The sequence below is a fragment of the Schistocerca americana genome, chromosome 1 (assembly GCF_021461395.2).
Source record: "Schistocerca americana isolate TAMUIC-IGC-003095 chromosome 1, iqSchAmer2.1, whole genome shotgun sequence".
In the NCBI taxonomy this organism is placed as follows: Eukaryota; Metazoa; Arthropoda; class Insecta; order Orthoptera; family Acrididae; genus Schistocerca; species Schistocerca americana.
Window position 1 is genome coordinate 672111290 of NC_060119.1, and position 20839 is coordinate 672132128.

The following is a 20839-nucleotide window of genomic DNA, read 5'->3' on the forward strand; positions in this document are numbered from 1 at the left end:
CAGGCTAAGTATCGTCTATCTATTACTCAGTACCGGTGTTCTCGAACTCTGCGACCGAACTGGTCTCGACCAGCGATGAGCGGCTGGTAATTTCAGCATTGACGGGAGGCTTTGAAGTCTGTCTTTCTGGAGGTAGGCCCTGCCTGCTCTTTCCATTGGCGCGCGGGTCAGCGCCTTCTTGATACCGTTTGGCGACGCTGCGCTGAACTTCAACTCGATCAGTTTCAATACCAGCAGAAGAAGCCGGATCCCGCCTTTTACGATGGACAACCGCACAGCATATAGATCGGAAGATAAAGCAAACATGCTGGCGGACGTTTTTGAAGCGAATTTCCGACTGCTGGATGACGGAGTAGACCCCCAGAGGGTTGCAGAAATCGAAGACGAAGTTGCAGACGTCCTCCGCGAAGAAGATGGAGCAGATGATGACCCCATCCCTCCCGTAACACCTGCTGAAGTTCAAGACGGCATCCGGGCATTGTCCACCAACAAAGCACCCGGCTGTGACGACATCACGGGAAGGACGTTACGGCAACTCCCGTGGACCGCCATAGTACGATTGGCAGCTATCTTCAATTGGATTTTTACAACGGCAACGTACCCAGAGGCATGGAAGCACTCCATCGTGGTGGCTGTCTTGAAACCTGGGAAGAACAGGCAACTACCCACCAGCTACAGACCAATCAGCTTGCTGTCACACCTAAGCAAACTCTTTGAAAGGCTCTTACTGTAGCGGCTCCACACCATCCTGGACCACCGTCGAATCCTGCCTCCAGAGCAATTTGGCTTCCGATCAGGACACTCCACATCACAGCAAATTCTTCGGGAGACAGAATACATCACAACGGCCTTCAACAACGGAGAGTTCTGTAGTGCTGTTCTTCTCGACGTGACAAAAGCATTTGATAGCGTGTGGCACCAGGGCCTCGTTTGGAAGCTCCACGCATTAGGATTCTCCAGGGCATATGTCAAACTCGTTGCTGCCTACCTCAGACAACGCACCTTCGCAGTCAGAGTCGGTGATGCGCTTTCCACGGCACGACCTATCCGTGCAGGAGTTTCACAGGATTCGGTGCTGGGGCCGGTCCTTTACTCTGTCTTCACCTCGGACCTCCCTTCACCACCACGCGTAGAAAAAGCCATTTACGCTGATGACACAATGCTTTACACTAGGGAGAAATGGCTCGAAGTACTTGTCCCCCGCCTGAAGAGTGCCTTCTATGCCCTAGAAGACTGGGCGGCGAAGTGGCGTATCCGGTTTAATCCGCAGAAAACGCAAACTGTCATCTTCACCAAGAGGCGACCTGGTCCTCGCCGGCTTCTTCATCTTCGGAACCTTCGGCTCTATGGAACCGAACTGCAGAGGAAGGACTCCGTTAAATACCTCGGAGAGACTATGGACAAGCAGCTTACACGGAAGCTCCACGTCGACGACATCCGCAAGAAAAGTGTCTCAAAGGATGGGGGCACTTTACCCCTTCATAAACGAAGGATCGGACCTTTCGATAGCAAACGGTCTACTGATATTCAGAATGTGCATCCGCCCCATTTTTGGCTACGCCTGCGAGGTATGGGGCAACACGGCAAAGACACATCTTCAGCGCCTTCAATCGCTACAAAATAGGGTGCTTCGTCGTGTTTTCCACGTTCCCCGCAGTTCCCGCACCGGTACATCCATGAAGCCGCAGATGAACTAGAAGTGCCACAACGACATCAACAGATAGCACGAAGATACTACACCAGGACTGGGACTTCCGCCAATCCCCTGATACGAAACCTTGGAGCTCCGCATCAGCCAAGGGAACGCTATGCGTGACCCATTGCCATGCTGGAACGATAATGTAAATAATCCGAAATAAAACGGAATCTGCACCAAAGACAGGAGATAATTCGTGCCCGCCCACCCCCAAGACACAGAAGCAAATAAAGATGTTACACGCAAACCCACCCCACAGAGAGAAGTGGGAAATGCTCCTGAGTAAACCCTACACAACCCAGCTGCCACAGATCAGCCTGAAGCAAAGCGAAAGTAGCTGGTCGGTGTGCAGTCGATGCCGTAGGACTGCACACCGTTGTCACATTTTCCATGATCTTAAACAACAATGGCTTGCATTTCGACCAGCAGTTTCTTTAAATTAATGTACTGTTAGAGACATTGTTTTGTCTATTTCTGCCACTGGTGCGCTACTAGTCGACCTGAACTTTAGGGCAGCAGCGCGGCTGCTCATGCTCACGGGGCGAGCCAGTCGCAGAGTATGAAGGAGCCGCCGATGGTTGTGGTGAGATTGTACATAAGCATACCCAGCTGAAGATGGTGGCCAGTAGGTCAGTTGAAATGCTGTATGAAGATGACTACGTTATCCGGCTGCATACCCAAGAAGACTATCTATATAACTACTACTGTTTTCAATACTTATGTCATAGTTGCGAGTATTTCTTAGTGTTGGATTCGATGTTAGATGTTGGTGTTTCGGTTTCAGTGTGAAGACTGGTTTGATGCAGTTCTCTGTCTTGTACCAATCTCTTCATTCTGCATAACTACCGCAACCTAAATCTATTTGAACCCGCACACTCTATGCAAGCCTTGGTCTTTTTCTACGGTCTTTACACTCACACTTTTTTCCACTATCAACTGACGATCCCTTGATGCCTCAGGACGTGTTCTGCCAACCGATCCCTTACATTAGTCAAGCTGTGCCACAAATTCCTTTCCTTCCCAGATAGCTTCAGCATTTCTTCAGTACTTAAACAATCTTCCAATCTAATTTTCCACATCCTTCTGTAGCGGCAAATTTGATGAGCTTATATTTGCTTCCTGTTTGAACTGCTTATGGCCCACGTTACACTATCGTAAAAGGCTGCTCTCAGCACAAATGCCTTCAGAAAATACTCCGTAACACATTCCTTAAAACTTAAGTTTACACTCGATGTTAACAAAATTCCTTCTTTTTTTTCAGAACTGTTTTCTTCCTATTCCATGAAGTTTCGGGAATGCAACCGGCTACTGCCGATTTCTTGCCACGATATTTCGACTGATAACCATTCAACCATGTGTGTTCGTTTCGCACTGGAGATTGCTTGTGTTTTTTTTTCTTTTTTCTTTATTGTGATTGGATCCCTCCTCGCCACATGTGACCCGGGGGGGGAGGTGGGAGCCGGCTGGAGTGGCCGAGTGATTGCAGGCACTTCAGTCTGGAACCGCGCGCCTGCTACGGTCGCAGGTGCGAATCCCGCCTCGGGCATGGAAGTGTGTGATGTCCTTAGGTTAGTTAGGTTTAAGTAGTTCTAAGTTCTAGGGGACTGATGACCTCAGATGTTAAGTCCCAGAGTGCCCAGAGCCATTTGAACCATTTTTTTTTTTAGGTGGGGGGAGGGGGGGAGGGAGCTGGCAGCGGTATATTCAACCCGTTCTTCAGCCACGGGACTACACACTCTTTCAAATTATGCTGAAATGTGTGGATTGTGAAATACTAGTGTAATAATATGAATATCAAGAGCTCACATGGAAACCCAGTTCTAAGCAAAGAAGGGAAAGCAGAAAGGTGGAAGGAGTATATAGAGGGTCTATACAAGGGCGATGTACTTGAGGACAATATTATGGAAATGGAAGAGGATGTAGATGAAGATGAAATGGGAGATATGATACTGCGTGAAGAGTTTGTCAGAGCACTGAAAGACCTGAGTCGAAACAAGGCCCCCGGAGTAGACAATATTCCATTGGAACTACTGACGGCCATGGGAGAGCCAGTCCTGACAAAACTCTACCATCTGGTGAGCAAGATGTATGAAACAGGCGAAATACCCTCAGACTTCAAGAAGAATATAATAATTCCAGTCCCAAAGAAAGCAGGTGTTGACAGATGTGAAAATTACCGAACTATCAGCTTAATAAGTCACAGCTGCAAAATACTAACACGAATTCTTTACAGACGAATGGAAAAACTAGTAGAAGCCGACCTCGGGGAAGATCAGTTTGGATTCCGTAGAAACGTTGGAACACGTGAGGCAATACTGACCTTACGACTTATCTTAGAGGAAAGATTAAGGAAAGGCAAACCTACGTTTCTAGCATTTGTAGACTTAGAGAAAGCTTTTGACAATGTTGACTGGAATACTCTCTTTCAAATTCTAAAGGTGGCAGTGGTAAAATACAGGGAGCGAAAGGCTATTTACAATTTGTACAGAAACCAGATGGCAGTTATAAGAGTCGAGGGACATGAAAGGGAAGCAGTGGTTGGGAAGGGAGTAAGACAGGGTTGTAGCCTCTCCCCGATGTTGTTCAATCTGTATATTGAGCAAGCAGTAAAGGAAACAAAAGAAAAATTCGGAGTAGGTATCAAAATTCATGGAGAAGAAATAAAAACTTTGAGGTTCGCCGATGACATTGTAATTCTGTCAGAGACAGCAAAGGACTTGGAAGAGCAGTTGAATGGAATGGACAGTGTCTTGAAAGGAGGATATAAGATGAACATCAACAAAAGCAAAACAAGGATAATGGAATGTAGTCTAATCAAGTCGGGTGATGCTGAGGGAATTAGATTAGGAAATGAGGCACTTAAAGTAGTAAAGGAGTTTTGCTATTTGGGGAGCAAAATAACTGATGATGGTCGAAGTAGAGAAGATATAAAATGTAGACTGGCAATGGCAAGGAAAGCGTTTCTGATGAAGAGAAATTTGTTAACATCGAGTATAGATTTAAGTGTCAGGAAGTCATTTCTGAAAGTATTCGTATGGAGTGTAGCCATGTATGGAAGTGAAACATGGACGATAAATAGTTTGGACAAGAAGAGAATAGAAGCTTTCGAATTGTGGTGCTACAGAAGAATGCTGAAGATTAGATGGGTAGATCACATAACTAATGAGGACGTATTGAATAGGATTGGGGAGAAGAGAAGTTTGTGGCACAACTTGACCAGAAGAAGGGATCGGTTGGTAGGACATGTTCTGAGGCATCAAGGGATCACCAATTTAGTATTGGAGGGCAGCGTGGAGGGTAAAAATCGTAGAGGGAGACCAAGAGATGAATACACTAAGCAGATTCAGAAGGATGTAGGTTGCAGTAGGTACTGGGAGATGAAAAAGCTTGCACAGGATAGAGTAGCATGGAGAGCTGCATCAAACCAGTCTCAGGGCTGAAGACCACAACAACAACAACAGTGTAATAAGGCTGGCTGAATAGTATTTTTTATTGATACTTCACATCGCTACCTTTATACAAGAAACTGGAGCGAATACGCATGCACAAAGGCAGTCGCTTCATGAACAACCCCTGTAGAGTTACTTACCCTCTCCGAATAATGGTCCATCTATGGCGCGCAGGTGCATGCGTAATGAGATACCACATGCGCGCTCTCTGTCAGAATGTGGACTCGCGGTGTTGAAAATCAAACGTGAAAAAGAATAAGATTGAATGTTGCTAGACGTGCCATTGGTCATAAAATGTTTTCTTTCTGAAGAAAAGAAATATCAGCGGGTCCCATGCCTTGTCCAATCGAAGGCAGCCATCACGATTAATAAGATCTTGCGCTAAACGTACTTCCACCGATTCCTCAATATGGAAGTATCTCCTCGAAGCCAAGATTCCCGTGGTATGTACTGTCCAGCGGGGTACAATGGTCGGCTATGGCTGACTTGCGGGCCTGCGAAATGCGAGTGTGGCGATCATGTACAACGCATCTTTCACGAACTGTGCGCGTTGTAGGCTTTGCCACACAGGCAAGGTATTCTATAAATTCCAGCCTTCCGCAATCCCAGGTCGTTCTTTGCCTAGCCGAGAAGAGCGCACATCTTTGTAGGTGGTCTGAAGATTACTTTGACTTGATGTTTTCTTAGGATTCTGCCTAATTTCGACGAAATATTGTGGGCATGCGGCAGGAGCGCCCTAGACTTGAGCCGCTCTTTCCCCTCTTGATTGCTTGGATAGTCACTTTTCTTCTCCCTTAATGTTGTGCTGTTCTGATGTTGAAATCCATTATCTTTGAACACTGACTGTAGGAGTACCAGCGCTTTTGCAAGGCACAACATGTACACAGTGAACCAACGTTGAAGGTCGCCCATAGTTTGTGATGGGTGGTAGCAGCTAGACGCCTGCAAAAAATGGCTCTGAGCACTATGGGACTTAACATCTGATGTCATCAGTCCCCTAGAACTTAGAACTACTTAAACCTAACTAACCTAAGGACATCACACACATCCATGCCCGAGGCAGGATTCGCACCTGCGACCGTAGGTTCAGTTAGAAGTCTGAGGGCATTTTACCTGTCCTCTATATTATGCATGCAAGGTGAAATAGTTTTGTATGGCTCTCTCTCCTAACGACTCCAATAATTCTGAGAGAATGTAATCTACACCAGGAAACTTGTTTCTACTTAGCTCTTCTCGCACTATTATACATCCAATTTCTTCCTCATTTACTTCTTCTTCTCTTTCTGTAATATTGTCTTGTTTCCATTATTTAGGCTCTGTATTCCCTATTATCTGCATCATTTGCCGCATTTTTGTTTTCTCCTTGCGTCAGTTATTTTCAATGTATCAAGTGTTATCCAAGGATTTCTACTGGGAGTTGCCTTTTCCCCATTTATTCCTCTGTTGCCTTCACTATTCCTTCTCACAAGGCTACACATGCTCTTCTACTATGTTCCTTTTCGTTGTTTCAGTCAAATGTTACCTTATCCAACCACCGAAATTCTCAACAATCTTTGGTTTTTTCAACTCATCCAAGTCCAAGCTTCTTAAAGTCCTACTTTTTTTGTAGCTTCTTCAGTTTTATTCCGCTGGTCATAATGAGTCTACCTAACGCCTCTAATCCTGGAAATGTTTTTCAGGTTAAAATCTGTTTTCTTGTCATTATCTGTTGTCTTGTCATTACACAATCGATTTGAAATCTTTCAGTGTCTCCAAGATTCTTCTACGTATACAACCTTTGTTCACGATTTTTAAATCAAGTGTTAGTAATTGTTAATAATAATTAAATTTTGCTCGCAAGAAAATTCTAGGAGATCGCTTTCGTTTTCATTACTGCCACCCAGCCTTTCTTCTGCTATGTTTCCTTCTCGTCCTGTTACTTCTATTGAAATTCAGCCTCCTGCCACAAATTTTCGACTCCCTTAACTATCTGAATACATATTTTCGTCTTACATCATTACGATCTCCTCACCATTTGCGGAACTAGTAGGCATATAAATTTGAACAACTGTGGGTGGTATTGTGGAGGGGGGGGGGGGGGGTAGGGGGGAGAAAGGAAGTTTTTGTTTACCTATGTTACTATAATGCGTTCACTATGTTGTGTATAGTAGCTTACCTGCAGTTCAATTTTCTTATACATTGTTAGAGCTCCTGCTGCATATCTCTATTTGACTTTGTGTGTATTAGGTGAGAGACCTCTAATAATAAGTCTGTCATACTAAATGCAATGAAAAATATGTGAGATATCTCGTGAGATGTAACAAAATGTCGGATGTTTCTAACCTTACCAGGACAAGCAAATAAACGTCGTTCCGAACGGATGATGCCTCTATACAGCAAGAGCGACAGCGTTGCGATAGCTCCCTATAATACTGAACACGCATCGTGTTCATTGCTTGCCAAATCGAGCGTACGTCGTACTGCTGTCGACGTATACTCGTAGAAATTTGGTTGAACTGCTCATTGGAATGGTGCACAGCCCTAGGTGAATTATGGATGGACTACTTACTCATCTACTGACGTCGTGAAGAATTCACAGACGACGATTTTATATCTGAAAAGCTAATCTGGGTTTCGTATGAGCATTCTGAGATTTCGATCAGATCGACCGTCTTTTCCAGAAAGAATAGTGTTGCCACTAAACTTTTAATCATGTGTGGATACACGTTTTACACGCATACTGCAGGATATTACTTGCAGGTGCAAATAGCTAATCTAAATCGACTTATATATTGGGCAGTCAAATGGAAACGACACATATGGCAAAAAGTTAATAAACTGTTTTTATCCGAAAAATAATCGCCATGACTGTTAATACATCTTTCTTCAGGGCTCCAAAAATATGCTAATCGCAAGGGGAGAGACAGACACTGCATGGGGGATGTGTAAGGAGTGTTTCCCAGCGGAACATTTGCAGCGTAGTCGAAACCACCTTGGCAATATGTGGTCTGGTCCACCCCGCCGAAAGTTTGCTGGGAACGCCATACACGTCCTTCATACATTCCCGATTTTTCGTTATGAGATTTCCATATTTCTGTGCATCTGAAGAAGGACATTCGTGGCCGTCGATTTGTTTCGGATGAAGAGGTGCACGCATGCATACAATCATGGTTCCGCAACCGCAAACATTTTTCCATGATGGTACTGACCATCTTGTCTCACAGTGGGATAAATGTCTTAACAGTTATGACGATTACTTATGACGATTACTTTTGAAGTAATAAACAGTTTATTTACTTTTATTCCATCTGCCCTGTTCTCATTTCACTACCCCTCATACTACAGATACAGAGGGGAATTTAGATTGGAAAGTAATGGTAATCCCCTGCGGCAGGTGCATCGACCACATATAGTGTCATCAAGTCACACGTTATGGACTGGTGGTACATTAGATGAAGAAGGTGATATGCACTGAAAACCCTGTCAATCGAAGTTTGTGCGTTATTAATTGATATCTTGAAGGCAGTATTCAACAGAAACGTCAAGATAAAACTGCTGTCAAATTGCCGTTAGTTAAGAGTATGGCCTTGACGTTCCTTGCGCAGCTTTTTCAATTATGCAATGTGTATAGTTCTTAGCATGAGGCCCCACACTCTTGTTCACCACCGAAAACGCTAGAAAGTGCTAGTTGTGGCTGCAGCTACAGTGCAGGTAAAGAGGAAGTCCGAAAAAGGTGCATGAACGGCAGTGCGGTTAGTGCTGCATTTGAACTATAGTAACTGGCGGGACTGGATATCGCTGTTTGCCCTGAAATCGATGGCACATAACTGGGTCTGTCTGACTGTAAGTCCTAAGTATTGAGCTCCCTTGTCGTCGACGGTGACGCCAGAAGTCAAACCTAGGAAATGACTGCAGATTGAGACGCCTGCACTAATCTTGTCCTTCAACTCGGTCTCTGGCCTTTTTTGGGCCAGACGCAGTCCCATGGTGCTTAGAGCCATTTGAACTATCACTTGCCCGCGAAAGGCAAAGGTCCCGAGTTCGAGTCTCGGTCCGGCACGCAGTTTTAATCCGCCAGGAAGTTTCATATCAGCGCACACTCCGCTGCAGAGTGAAAATCTCATTCTGGAAACAGCCCCTAGGCTGTGGCTAAGCCATGTCTCCGCAATATCCTTTCTTTCAGGAGTGCTAGTTCTGCAAGGTTCGCAGGAGAGCTTCTGTAAAGTTTGGAAGGTAGGAGACGAGGTACTGGCAGAAGTAAAGCTGTGAGGAGGGAGCGTGAGTCGTGCTTGTGTAGCTCAGTTGGTAGAGCACTTGCCCGCGAAAGGCAAAGGTCCCGAGTTCGAGTCTCTGTCCGGCACACAGTTTTAATCCACCAGGAAGTTTCATATCTTATTGCGTCGGATCCGCCATTCGTTTGTCCTGTTGCTCAACTCCGGCGTGAATTTGAATCCCGACCTCAAGCGATCTTCCCGGGTTGCATCGTGTCATCGTTTCTCGCCTGTTTGTTGACATGTGCACCGTTATCCGGCCGTTCGAAGACGTAGTAAGTAGTTTCCAAGCACACATGTCGCTTCAGGCGTCTACAGAACTGCTGTCTTTATAGGGTCCGATCGGTGCCGTTTACAGTAAAACAAGCACCGAAAGAAGACTTAACCGGTGTAAGGTGTTTGGGGTAATTACTCCAGCATCATTGCGTCATGGTAGTAAACGAAGTGAGAGGAGCTAAATGAATATGTGGTGACTTTACCACTGTTAACTCCCCGTATCACAATATGATGAATTATTGGCGCAATTTCCATTTGACTAACTCTCCTCAAAGATTGACGTAACGAACACATATCTGCAATTACTAGTCGACGCAGACACACAACACATTTTGGTAATTAACGCGCCTTTCAGTCTGAACAGCTACAATAGATTTACATTCCGTTTCGAGTGCGCGTGGAATATTTTAGCCTAACGCATAACAACTCATCTAAACTGTTCCACACGGTATGTATTATATGAACGACATAAACATTGCAGGAGTTAGTAGGGTGTAACGTATGAAAAAATTGCATTCATTGTTAAAATATTCGAAGTGAATCGACTCTCATGTAGGCATAACAAACTTAGTATTTTCCAGCCAAGAAAATTAAGGCACCATTCAGTGTAAAAATCGTCTTAAGGCCACAGATTAGCATGTTGACGTCGTAACTAAGCTTTTCGGTTGATGCGATGCAGTACGTCATCAGCATGATTGCTTCAAAAAATTCTTGACGGAACAGGGCAACAAATAGGTCGGTCAAAAACGTAGCAGCACAAAAAGAAAACATTCACAATTTGAAACGAAAGACCTGGCGATCTTATATAGCATAAAGAAATTTCATTATTCATGTTTGGCAGGATATTTCGTTTACTATCGGCAAATAATCGTGAATTATACACTGAAGCGCCAAAGAAACTAGTACAGGCATCCGTATTTAAATACAGAGATATGTAAACACGCAGATTATGGCGCTGCGGTCGCAACGCCTATGTAAGACTACAAATGTCCAGCGCAATTGGTAGATCGGTTTCTGCTGCTACAATAGCAGGTCATCAGGATTTAAGTGAGTTTGAACGTGGTGTTATAGTCAGCGCTGGAGCGATAGGACACAGCATCTCCGAGGTAGCGATGAGATGGGGCTTTTCCCGTATGACAATTGCACGAGTGTATCGTGAATATCAGTAATCCGGTAAGATATCATATCTCCGACATCGCTGCGGCCGGAGAAATATCCTGCAAGAACGGGACCAACGACGACTGAAGAGAATCTGTCAACGTGACAGAAGTGCATCTCTTCCGCAAATTTATGCAGATTTCAACGCTGGGCCTGTCAGTGTGCGAACCATTCAACGAATCATCATCGATATGGGCATTCGGAGCCGAAGCCCACTCTTGTACCATTGATGACTGTACGACAGAAAGCTTTACACCTAGCCTGGACCCGTCAACACTGACATTGGACTGTTAATGACTAGAAACATGTTGCCTGAGCGGACGAGTCTCATTTCAAATTATACTGAGCGGACGGACGTGTACGGGTATAGAGACAACCTCATGAATCCATGAACTCTGCCTGTGAGTAGGGGACTGTCAAGCTGTGGAGGCTCTGTAATTCTGCGAGGCGTGTGCAATTGGAATTATACGGGCCCACTGATCGTCTAGATACTACTTTCACAGGTGACACGTAAGCATCCTGTCCGACCACCTGCTTCCGATTCATGAGCACTGTGCATTCCGACGGACTTGGGCAATACCAGAATTGCTACAGAGTGGCTCCAGGAACTCACTTCTGGGTTTAAACTCTTCCGCTGGCCACCAAACTTCTCAGACATGAACATTATTAAGCATATTTTGGATGCCTTGCCACGTGCTGTTCAGAAGAGATCCCCACCCCCTCGTACTCTTACAGATTTATGGACAGCCCTGCAGGATGCATGGCGTTAGTTGCCTCCAGCACTACTTCAGACATCAGTTGAGTCCATGCCGCATCGTGATGCGGCATTTCTGCGTGCTCGCGTGTGCCCTACACGATATTAGGCAAGTGTATCAGTTTCTTTGGCTCTTCAGTGTAATATACTATGGTCAAAGCAGCCAGAGCAACAGCTACAGATGTGGGCCTCGTTTCTCAGTTGCATACATCATACATACATCTCACAACATACAAATACACAAATGCATTGTCTCGCTTCCAAATAGACGTTGGAGTAGATTTCAATAGGCAGGAACACTTTGTTTTGCGACTAAAAACATGAGACACATCTTAGACGGGGTCACGATCGAAGCAAGCAAGATGACGCAAGCGCAGACAGACATCATATTCCTCGTATGATTTCGTCATATATCCAGTGGTAATAACTGTAGTACAGCACGACACTATACATAAACTTGCTTTCCTAGGCTCCAAACGGCGTTCTATCGCTTGCCACAGAGGAACAACCGCCATTTCGGTATTGCGCCTACGCTCGTGTCATACAACAGTCACAGTATGGTATGGGCGGAACTAAAACAATGGAATGGCTTCATAACCTACTTGCGGACTATTGACATGAAAACACAAGGAACGGTCTGGGTTTGCCAGGCCTGCGTGGGAAACCAATCCTCTGCGTTTTCCCCGTGGTTCATGCCATCGAAATTTCTGGGAATATGTCCACATTGATTGATGGCGGCTTAGTGTGGTTGCTGGAAGTGAACATACCCCCTAATTTTTCGGATTTCAAGTTTGGCAGCTCATGCAACGATTAGGATTCCGTCCAACATATTTGCATTAGGGGAAAACACCTGAGACATAGAGTTCAGCCCAATTGGAAAGAGGAGGTCACAACGTGCGGATCAAGGATGTACTTCAAACTATGTGCACTTTTAATAACCTCCATTAGGACAATGAAATCTGCAAGTAGTAAGGCGTACTACTTACATAGTTTCGAGAAAATGGGAAGAGAAGTTTCACGAGTCAGAGATGTAAAGCTTCGATGCGACCCTGGGGATTAGTTGGCAGCGGTCATTTTTAATTTATATTTTTTCACGTTATTCATACTTTATTGACAACAAATTTCTTTTCGTGAAAATGTTATTGAAATACATTTAATCGTACATTTCCAATTTGTTTGCACCAATATTAACGAAAACGTTGCTTTACGCGTGTTTTGCATCCAAATTGTCGGAAGGAAGAAATTTTTCAAATGTCAACGAGCTTCGTTTCTCTTTAGAAACTCTGAGGATTCCTTGTGCATGCGATAAAATTTCGTTCATTCGATATAGCAGGTGTCGTTTTAATTCATCTTTCCCATGTAAGTATGAAAAATATCATCTTGCATCTTGTAACGTCGAAAGCACATCTGACGATTAATTGTACATTACCCTCATCTTCTGGGTTATTTTAGCTCAGTGTATTACTGAATAAAGTTATTTACACTTCTGTTAAACGATTTTTATCATGGGCTTTCCAAGCCAATCCCTCGTCCCTGAAAACTGCGTCTGCAGATCGAAGCGCCCCCGTTTCGCACACAAATGCACGGATTCTTTGGGTAAGGAACGTATAAGGCATCCAGACTGTTCAATGACGAACATACATATGAGTAAGTTTCGTCTGTGAAGAACATAAATACAGTAAATCGAGTGTAAGTAAGGTGAAATAAAGAAATTGTTTAAATTTGTGTATTTTAGTTAATCTTAAAAATGCTGCAATAATATTTAGAAAGTTATTTGTTATTTCATTCTAGTGGCGTGTGAAGTGAATGGCTGCAAATCTTAGCAAACGACGTCAGACGTCGGTTAGGATACAACGTAACTTCGTCATGTAACATTTGGTGATACAATTGTAGCTATGAAAACGTTTTTGGTAATAGAGCACGTCAGCTGGTTTCAGAACAAAGGGGGCTTTATTCTCTTATGCAAACAAACTGATCACTTGGGTGCATATTTTCTTTATTTAGGACGTAATTAGTGGGCAATAACTGTCATGATAAATAACATAATTTACAGGCAAGATGACGGCCTAGTCTGGGATTTGGGTTCATGTATACCCAGGTGTTAGTTATTGTCCAAGTGCTTTTAGTGTAAAGTTATAACTGTCCGTTAAATGATGATAATTTATGACCCAAAAAATGGCATCTCGCCTACTATGGTGCTACTGGCCCTTCCACCCCACAGGCACCCCTACTATGCAACCATTCATCATTTAGGGAAATCACAGATAACCTAAATCAGAATGGCTAGACGCGGGTTGAACCGTCGTCCTCTCGAATGGGAGTCCAGTGTGCTTGCCACTGCGCCACCTCGCTCGGTCTCGAATGCTAGTTCAGACTCGCGCGGTGAGCATGCCAAAGCCTACATGGTCGACAGCGACCACACGGACATTGCAGTCGGCGTGGCGAAAGCTTGGTCCATGTTTCGCGTCACGAAGTATTTGTTCACACACCGCATTACTGACGACTTTGACGTACATCACACTGTTTACGATGGACAAATGGATGCCCCAAATGTCAGAAGTTGGGATCTTAGCTTCGTCGCATAGAAATCGTCCCCTTCCAAAGGCTTTGGTCTGGAGTAATCATTAAAAAGGTGAATCGTAGTGTGGATTTTAGAAAACGGCTGGCCATAGCTCTAGTACATGTAAGCGACACATAAGCAAAAGCTGCGCAAAGTAAACAACAGCGAGTGCGTGCGCTCCACAGGCAGAAACACACAAGACATCTGCACTGCATGGCTGCGAAATCCTGACTGTCTAACTGAGCTTCACTTCTGGCAGTACCTCATTTCGTGCTTTCTGAACTTCACAGTTCTCCTGCAAAACTCACAAGACTAGCACCCCTGGAAGAAAGGATATTACGGAGACTATGACTTAGCAGCAGTGAACAGTGAGCCGAAGTGCCAGTGTTGCAAGTCTCGCAGGAGAAGTTCTGTGAAGTTTGGAAGGTAGGAGACGAGGTACTAGCTCTAGTGAATATGTGAGGATGGTTTTTGAGTCGTGTTTAGGTAGCTCAGCTAATGAAGTACTTGCCCACGAGAGGCAAAGATCTAGAGTTCGGTCCGCCACTTAAATTTGGTCTGCCAGGAAGTTTGATATCAGCGCACACTCCGCTGCATAATGAAAATTCATTCAAGTATCTATTCCTAAAGCCAAGAGTCAATACATTTTCTACTTCTAGTATTCGATTCGTAGCATAATCACTAGTTTCGCCTGATTACCTTACTTTCGTTCGTCTTTCTTCTTTAAGATAGCACAGGCAGTAGATTTAACGCTCTGTGTTGCTTAGCGAGATAAGAAACACGAATGCTATTCTCATGTTTGGTCATTTCTTCCTCCTTCGATTTCATTGTAACAACCACAGTCCCTGAGTAACCGTGAACAATTTTGTACTTTCTGTGCGTTCGTGAGCCATATTATTTTTTCAGGAATTGGTCATTCGATTTGTTCTTCGATAGTGGTATTCTTGCAGTGAGAACCACTGAATTAACTGTTTAGCTTCCCAGATCAACTTTTGCCCACTAGAGAACACAAGGAAACGAAAACAGTCTTTGGTTGACAATTTGTTGTATTCAGAGTCATAACCGGTTTCGATCGTTTGATCATCATCTTTAAACTTAGTAAAAGAAGCAAATAAAATTAATGGCTGCAATTTCCCTCGTCACACAATATAAAAACAAGATAAAGCAGTGGAAGACACTCATGGCCTGTGACGTGCAGCCATCTTAGCACACTATGCAGTACTGCAGCTGTAAGCAGATGAAGCTTACGCTCAAAGACTGTTTTCGTTTCCACGCATTCCCAAATATTCGACCATTGTTACTTTCAAGGTGACCATGTCACCCCTCATCAAGTTTTCACACTACGTGGCAGGGATCTCCCAGCTAATAGATTCATATGGGCTTCTTTTTGTTTTTTTTACAGCGTCGCTGATCTACACGTGTTACGGTACCTTCATGGGTTGGGCTGGAACGACTATACCAATCCTGGAGGCAGAAGATTCACCAGTTCCACTCACCGCTGACGAGGGGTCCTGGCTCGCCTCCATCAACTCACTCACCATGCTGGTTACTATATTTGCCGCCGGCTATGCAGTGGACGTCGTGGGGCGTAAAAAAGTGGCCCTTTTTGGAGCTGGACCTTTCGTCATCTGGTGGCTGATGGTGGCGTTCGCCGATTCCTATGGAATGCTGCTCGCAGCACGAGCGATTGGAAGCTTGGGAGCCGGTGCCATTATTACTGCCTTACCTGTTTTTCTGTGTGAGATAGCCGACACCGACCTAAGGGGGACGCTAATTGTGATCCATTACATCCTGATGCAGTGTGGCACCCTGCTTGTGTATTGCATTGGGCCTTACCTATCCATCACCACCGTTGCTCTCATCTGCACCTCAATTCCGATAATCTTCGTCTTGACATTCATCTGGATGCCGGAGTCACCATACTTCTTTCTCACGCATCACAGAGAAGCGGAAGCTGTGAAGTGTCTCGAAAGACTCAAAGGCCAGCTAACGCCAGAGGAGCTCAAGTTTGAGCTGGAGTTGTTGTATAAAGATATACGTGAGAAACAGCAAAACAAAGGAAAGTTCACGGACGTTATCTTGGTGCCAGTGCACCGCCGGACGTTGCTCTTAGCGATAGGATTTATTCTATTTCAGATGTCGGCAGGGTCGACCGCACTCACCACGTACACGACGTACATATTTGAGAAGAGTGGAAGTGAGCTCGACTCGAACATCTCTTCCATTATCCTGACTGTCGTCACGCTTGGTGCAAACGTCGCGTCGTCGCTGGTCGTCGAGAGGTTCGATCGGAGGCCCCTCTGCATGGCGACTTTCTCGGCGTGCGCCATCTGTCTGGCTGCAGAGGGAGCTTACTTCTACGTCGACGACATCTACGGAGACGTGCCTACTGCCTTCGACTGGGTGCCACTCGCCGGCATGATTGGATTCAATGTAATGCTACAGTTTCTTAATGGAAAGCTGCTATTGGTTTTATGTGGAATAATATCTTTGTTCTGCCGATGTGGACGTAGTTACTACATTATGATTTCATTATATTATTCTTATTTACTTGTGTACGGACGAGACAAACTCCTGTACAGATGCAGAAGGTTCGGTAGACTTGTAATATAATTCTGGAGCATCTGAGCCAATGATATTCACCAATTATTAACTATCTAACCAGTCTTCTAATTGCAGGAGTAATTTCACGAACACGATCTGTGGTGTGATCGACTGTCTGGTCGTTTTGAATGCTCCTGGCCAGTATCTTTGAGCTGGTTCAGTGATAATCATCTGCGTTGGCGGTGTACCATTTGCAGATGGTTATGTGTCCCTATGAATAACAGTTTTCAGAAAAGATCCTAGTACTTCCAGAACACTATTTAAAACTTCTCTGGCCTCGTATAAGTGCCAGTGAATAGTTTTGCAACATTAAAATGTTAACAGTGTGGTTGTAGGCTGCACCCCCCAGAAAAGCGCAATTATTGACAGAGTAATCAGAACCAGTCGACCTGTAGCTAAAGCGTGGGTTTACTCAAGAAAGTTAAACCTCTTTGAGAGGTTCTCTGGATTACAGTGCTGCGGAGTCAACTTGGAAATTTCGCAAAATGAGTCGTATCAGTCTGCTACTCTTTGGACCAGAAACGGAGGTAACAGTTTTTGCTATCAGCTCTCTTGCTGAAAAGTAAATAGAAAGCATACAAATGATTTTCGACTTGGTCATTCTAGCTTCCTTCTATAGAGGCCATTCATCATGTGTCATTATTCACTTAGGAATTTTGGTTTGTAACCATAACTGAAAATCTGTAATTCGTAATCACTGAAAATATGACGGAAGAAATCGGGTCTATTTACAGTTATGTCCAGAAAGTCAAAACATTCTGTTCACTTGTAAATTATATATTGAAACTATATCAGCATGTATCTTTTTCATGTCCAAATACTGCGTCACACTTCCTAGTCATTAATCCTCATATTATTTTGTGGTCTGAATTGACAAGAGTTCACATTTACTTCAGTTTTTGACGTCGTAAGCCTCCGTTACTATCGCAAGTATTTTACTATCTCTCAGACCGCCGGAAACGTCTGATACCATGTAAAAACTTATGCTCCGGCTGTCACTGAGAGACCTGCCTAGAAGTGCTGGGAAATGTGAGTAAGCAGTACCGCTAGATTGTTGCCAGAATCCTAGTGTCATTACTTGTGTGTGAACGAACGCTTCCCAGCATGAAAGAACGCTGCTGATGAAATGTTCTCGAGTTTCAAACCGGGTGGCTGTGTTGGGATAACCGCACATACAGCTGGGAACTAAAGCTTTGTTCATGAATATCATTATTTTTCTGCCGCACCTCGTACCCAGTCTGTATCTGCTCCATAGGATCCACGTCTAATCGTGTATGATGGATTGCAATGAGTCCCAGTTCTTAGTGATACTGAAACGCATCGGCTTTACTTTTAACTACGAGTTCATTCTTAAAGAGAACGTTCATCACTTCAATGCAAGTGTTGATGTGCCATATATTGAAACTTCCTCCTTCGGCAAATAGTAACTTGTGCACGTGTTACTGGTGGCCTCACATGTTGTCCTCAAGAACCATTCTACCCCCCCCCCCCCACCCCACTGCCTCCATCAAGGGAAGACCACATTTAGTATGGGCGAACAGACCTTAACATTAAGAGTACAAAACTACACAGTTTCGGTCATGGACGTATCTCATAGCCATTGGCCGTTCTTGGCTGACCATACTCAATGCTGAATATGTGGATAGACTTAACACCCGGACTCTGTGAACAACAGACTGAAGAAATTCAGTTCATGTCAACGGATTCTTCAACTGCTGTTTCATAAGAACATTTTCATACTTGTCAAAACACAATAGCAAAGTTCTACTGCACAATTTGAGTTTTCATTCACAAATTTTGGCCAGGTGTGCCTGAGATATCTCACTATGTTACTGGCGCACCATCCCAGTTTGTACAACTAATGTCGCTAATCCCCACAGCTGCCTCTAGCAGCTGTCTTATCTCACCCTCAGAGAAGCAAATGGTTTTCTTCTTGTCAATGACTCATAAGTACACGTGATGAAAGCAGACCGAAATGTCACTACTGCATAACTGACAGTTTCATGCAGCCCTGCTATAGTAACAATACACTTAATTTCTTAGTGAGTTCAACGATTTATTGGATTTCTACAGTTTTCCCAAACGCATAAAAACATTGCATATTTTAGTATTGATTACCTTAGCTTCTCTAAGAAGACTGGAATAATTGAGATTGTAACATGTGTTAAACTTCTTCCAGATTTCGTTCTCTATCGGCCCGGCACCAGTGCTGTCCTTGTTTATGGGTGAACTGTTCCACGTCTCTGTGAAGGGCATCGGCGTGGCTATTGGCACGGTCGTTATAGCACTGTATGGCTTCTTCCTCAAGAAGATGTTCCAAGTGGTCTCTGACGGCCTGGGCGCCTACTACTCCTTCTGGGGCTTCACCGTGATGTGTGTGTTTGCCGTTATTTATGTCTACGCGCTCATGCCCGAGACGAGGAACAAGAGTTTCGCGCAAATCAACGAGGAAATGGACAGTCGTGTAGGTGGAGCAGTCAGCAGTAATATGGACGAATCCATGAAACAATGTCCGAGCTGAAAACAAATCAGTAGTGACTCTTGAGTCACTTGGCTGCAACTGTAAAGCAAGACTGAGTATAATTTATTCTATCTGTTAATAGACTGATATGTGCAATGATTGTGAGAACGTAGTGTAAGGAACGTTAGGGACGAGAAATCGCTCAGAGCTATCACTGCGTCAAGAAATTTAAATGTTATCAAATCAAAGTTGGTAAAGTAGAGCGCATGAGGAAACTGTGATGGTCAAATGTTTGGCACACAAATGCACAAATTCTTTGGGTGAGGAACGTGTAAGGCATCCAGACTGTTCAATGACGAACATACATACGAGTAAGTTTCGTCTGTGAAGAATAGAAATACAGTAAATCTACTGTAAGTAAGGTGAAATAAAGAAATTGTTTAAATTTACGTATTTTAGTTAGTCTTTAAAGTGCTGCATTAAGATTTAGTAAGATATTTGTTATTTTATTGTAGTGCATGGCTGCAAATCTTAGCAAATGACGTCAGACGTCGGTTAGGATACAATGTAACATCGTCATGTAACATTTGGTGATATAATTGTAGCTATAAAAACGTTTTGGTAATAGTGTGCGTCAGCTGGTTTCAGAACAAAGGGGGCTTTATTCTCTTATGCAAACAATCTGCTCACTTGGGTGCATATTTTCATTATTTAGGATGTAATTAGTGGGCAACAACTGCCATGATAATTAACATAGTTTACAGGCAAGATGACGGCCTAGTCTGGGATTTGGGTTCATGTATACCCAGGTATTAGTTATTGACCAAGTGCTTTTAGTGTAAAGTTATAACTGTCCGTTTAATGATGATAATTTATGATCCAAAAAATGGCATCCTCCCACTATGGTGCTACTGGGCCTTCCACCCCACCGGCACCCATACTGCGCAGCCATTCATCATTTCCCAGACATCAGCTTCACCACCCTTTAGCGTCTTCAGCATCCTTAGACTGGCGCTTTTAATTTGGACATTGGTCAAGCAGCAGCAGCAGCAGTAGCAGCATGAGTAAATTCATGTGATACTGCAAATTTCCAGCATTGTGTAGCATCCAGCGGTAGTAACATAGTTATCATTGAAGTTAGGCAGCCAGTGCTATTTCCTGCACTGTACGACGTTATTTATGTTTTCGTGCCTAATTTTTAGCGACTTTTTAAGAAGATGCATATTTCATTACTATTTTACCGATTTCCCCCACTTTTTTTAAGACAAGGCATGTAAATATAAGATGCGCTTTATCGATTTTCAGTAAACCGCGTAATATACGTGGTTTTAAGTAATTAACAATTTTCAGCATATGGCGCTATTTACAGTTTTTAGATAATTCATTAAGATTTTATGGGAATTAAGTACGGGTGGTTATAATTTAATTTTCCCTTTTAACAAGTTATAACACAGAAACTAATTACCGTACGAGTACCAAACTTGGTAGCAATAATGTCCAGAGTGGGGGTGCATGATTTCCATGCGTCACAGTGCCACCGTCCAGTTCCAACTATGGCCACCAAGTGCTGTGATCACTCATCGTGTCTCACACACCTGACCAGTCGCAGTCCACTTGCTGACATGTCAAAT

At 43.9% G+C, this 20839-nt stretch overlaps 1 protein-coding gene across 1 annotated transcript; it reads left to right on the plus strand.

The window, feature by feature from the left end:
• The first annotated feature begins 262 nt into the window (after positions 1 to 262).
• LOC124589096 (facilitated trehalose transporter Tret1-like) lies at positions 263 to 19382 on the plus strand. Its single transcript, XM_047131531.1, has 3 exons — positions 263 to 503; positions 15546 to 16576; positions 18927 to 19382. Exons 1-3 carry the CDS (start codon positions 263 to 265, stop codon positions 19266 to 19268), a joined length of 1614 nt encoding a protein of 537 aa, XP_046987487.1. The 3' UTR covers positions 19269 to 19382.
• Positions 19383 to 20839: the final 1457 nt, after the last annotated feature.

Coding starts and splice junctions, on each gene's coding strand:
- LOC124589096 (XM_047131531.1), top strand. CDS start 263: ATGGACAACCGCACAGCATATAGATCGGAAGATAAAGCAAACATGCTG. Junction 504..15,545: donor CACCAACAAAGCACCCGGCT/GTGACGACATCA, acceptor TTTTTTTTACAG/CGTCGCTGATCTACACGTGT. Junction 16,577..18,926: donor CCGGCATGATTGGATTCAAT/GTAATGCTACAG, acceptor AACTTCTTCCAG/ATTTCGTTCTCTATCGGCCC.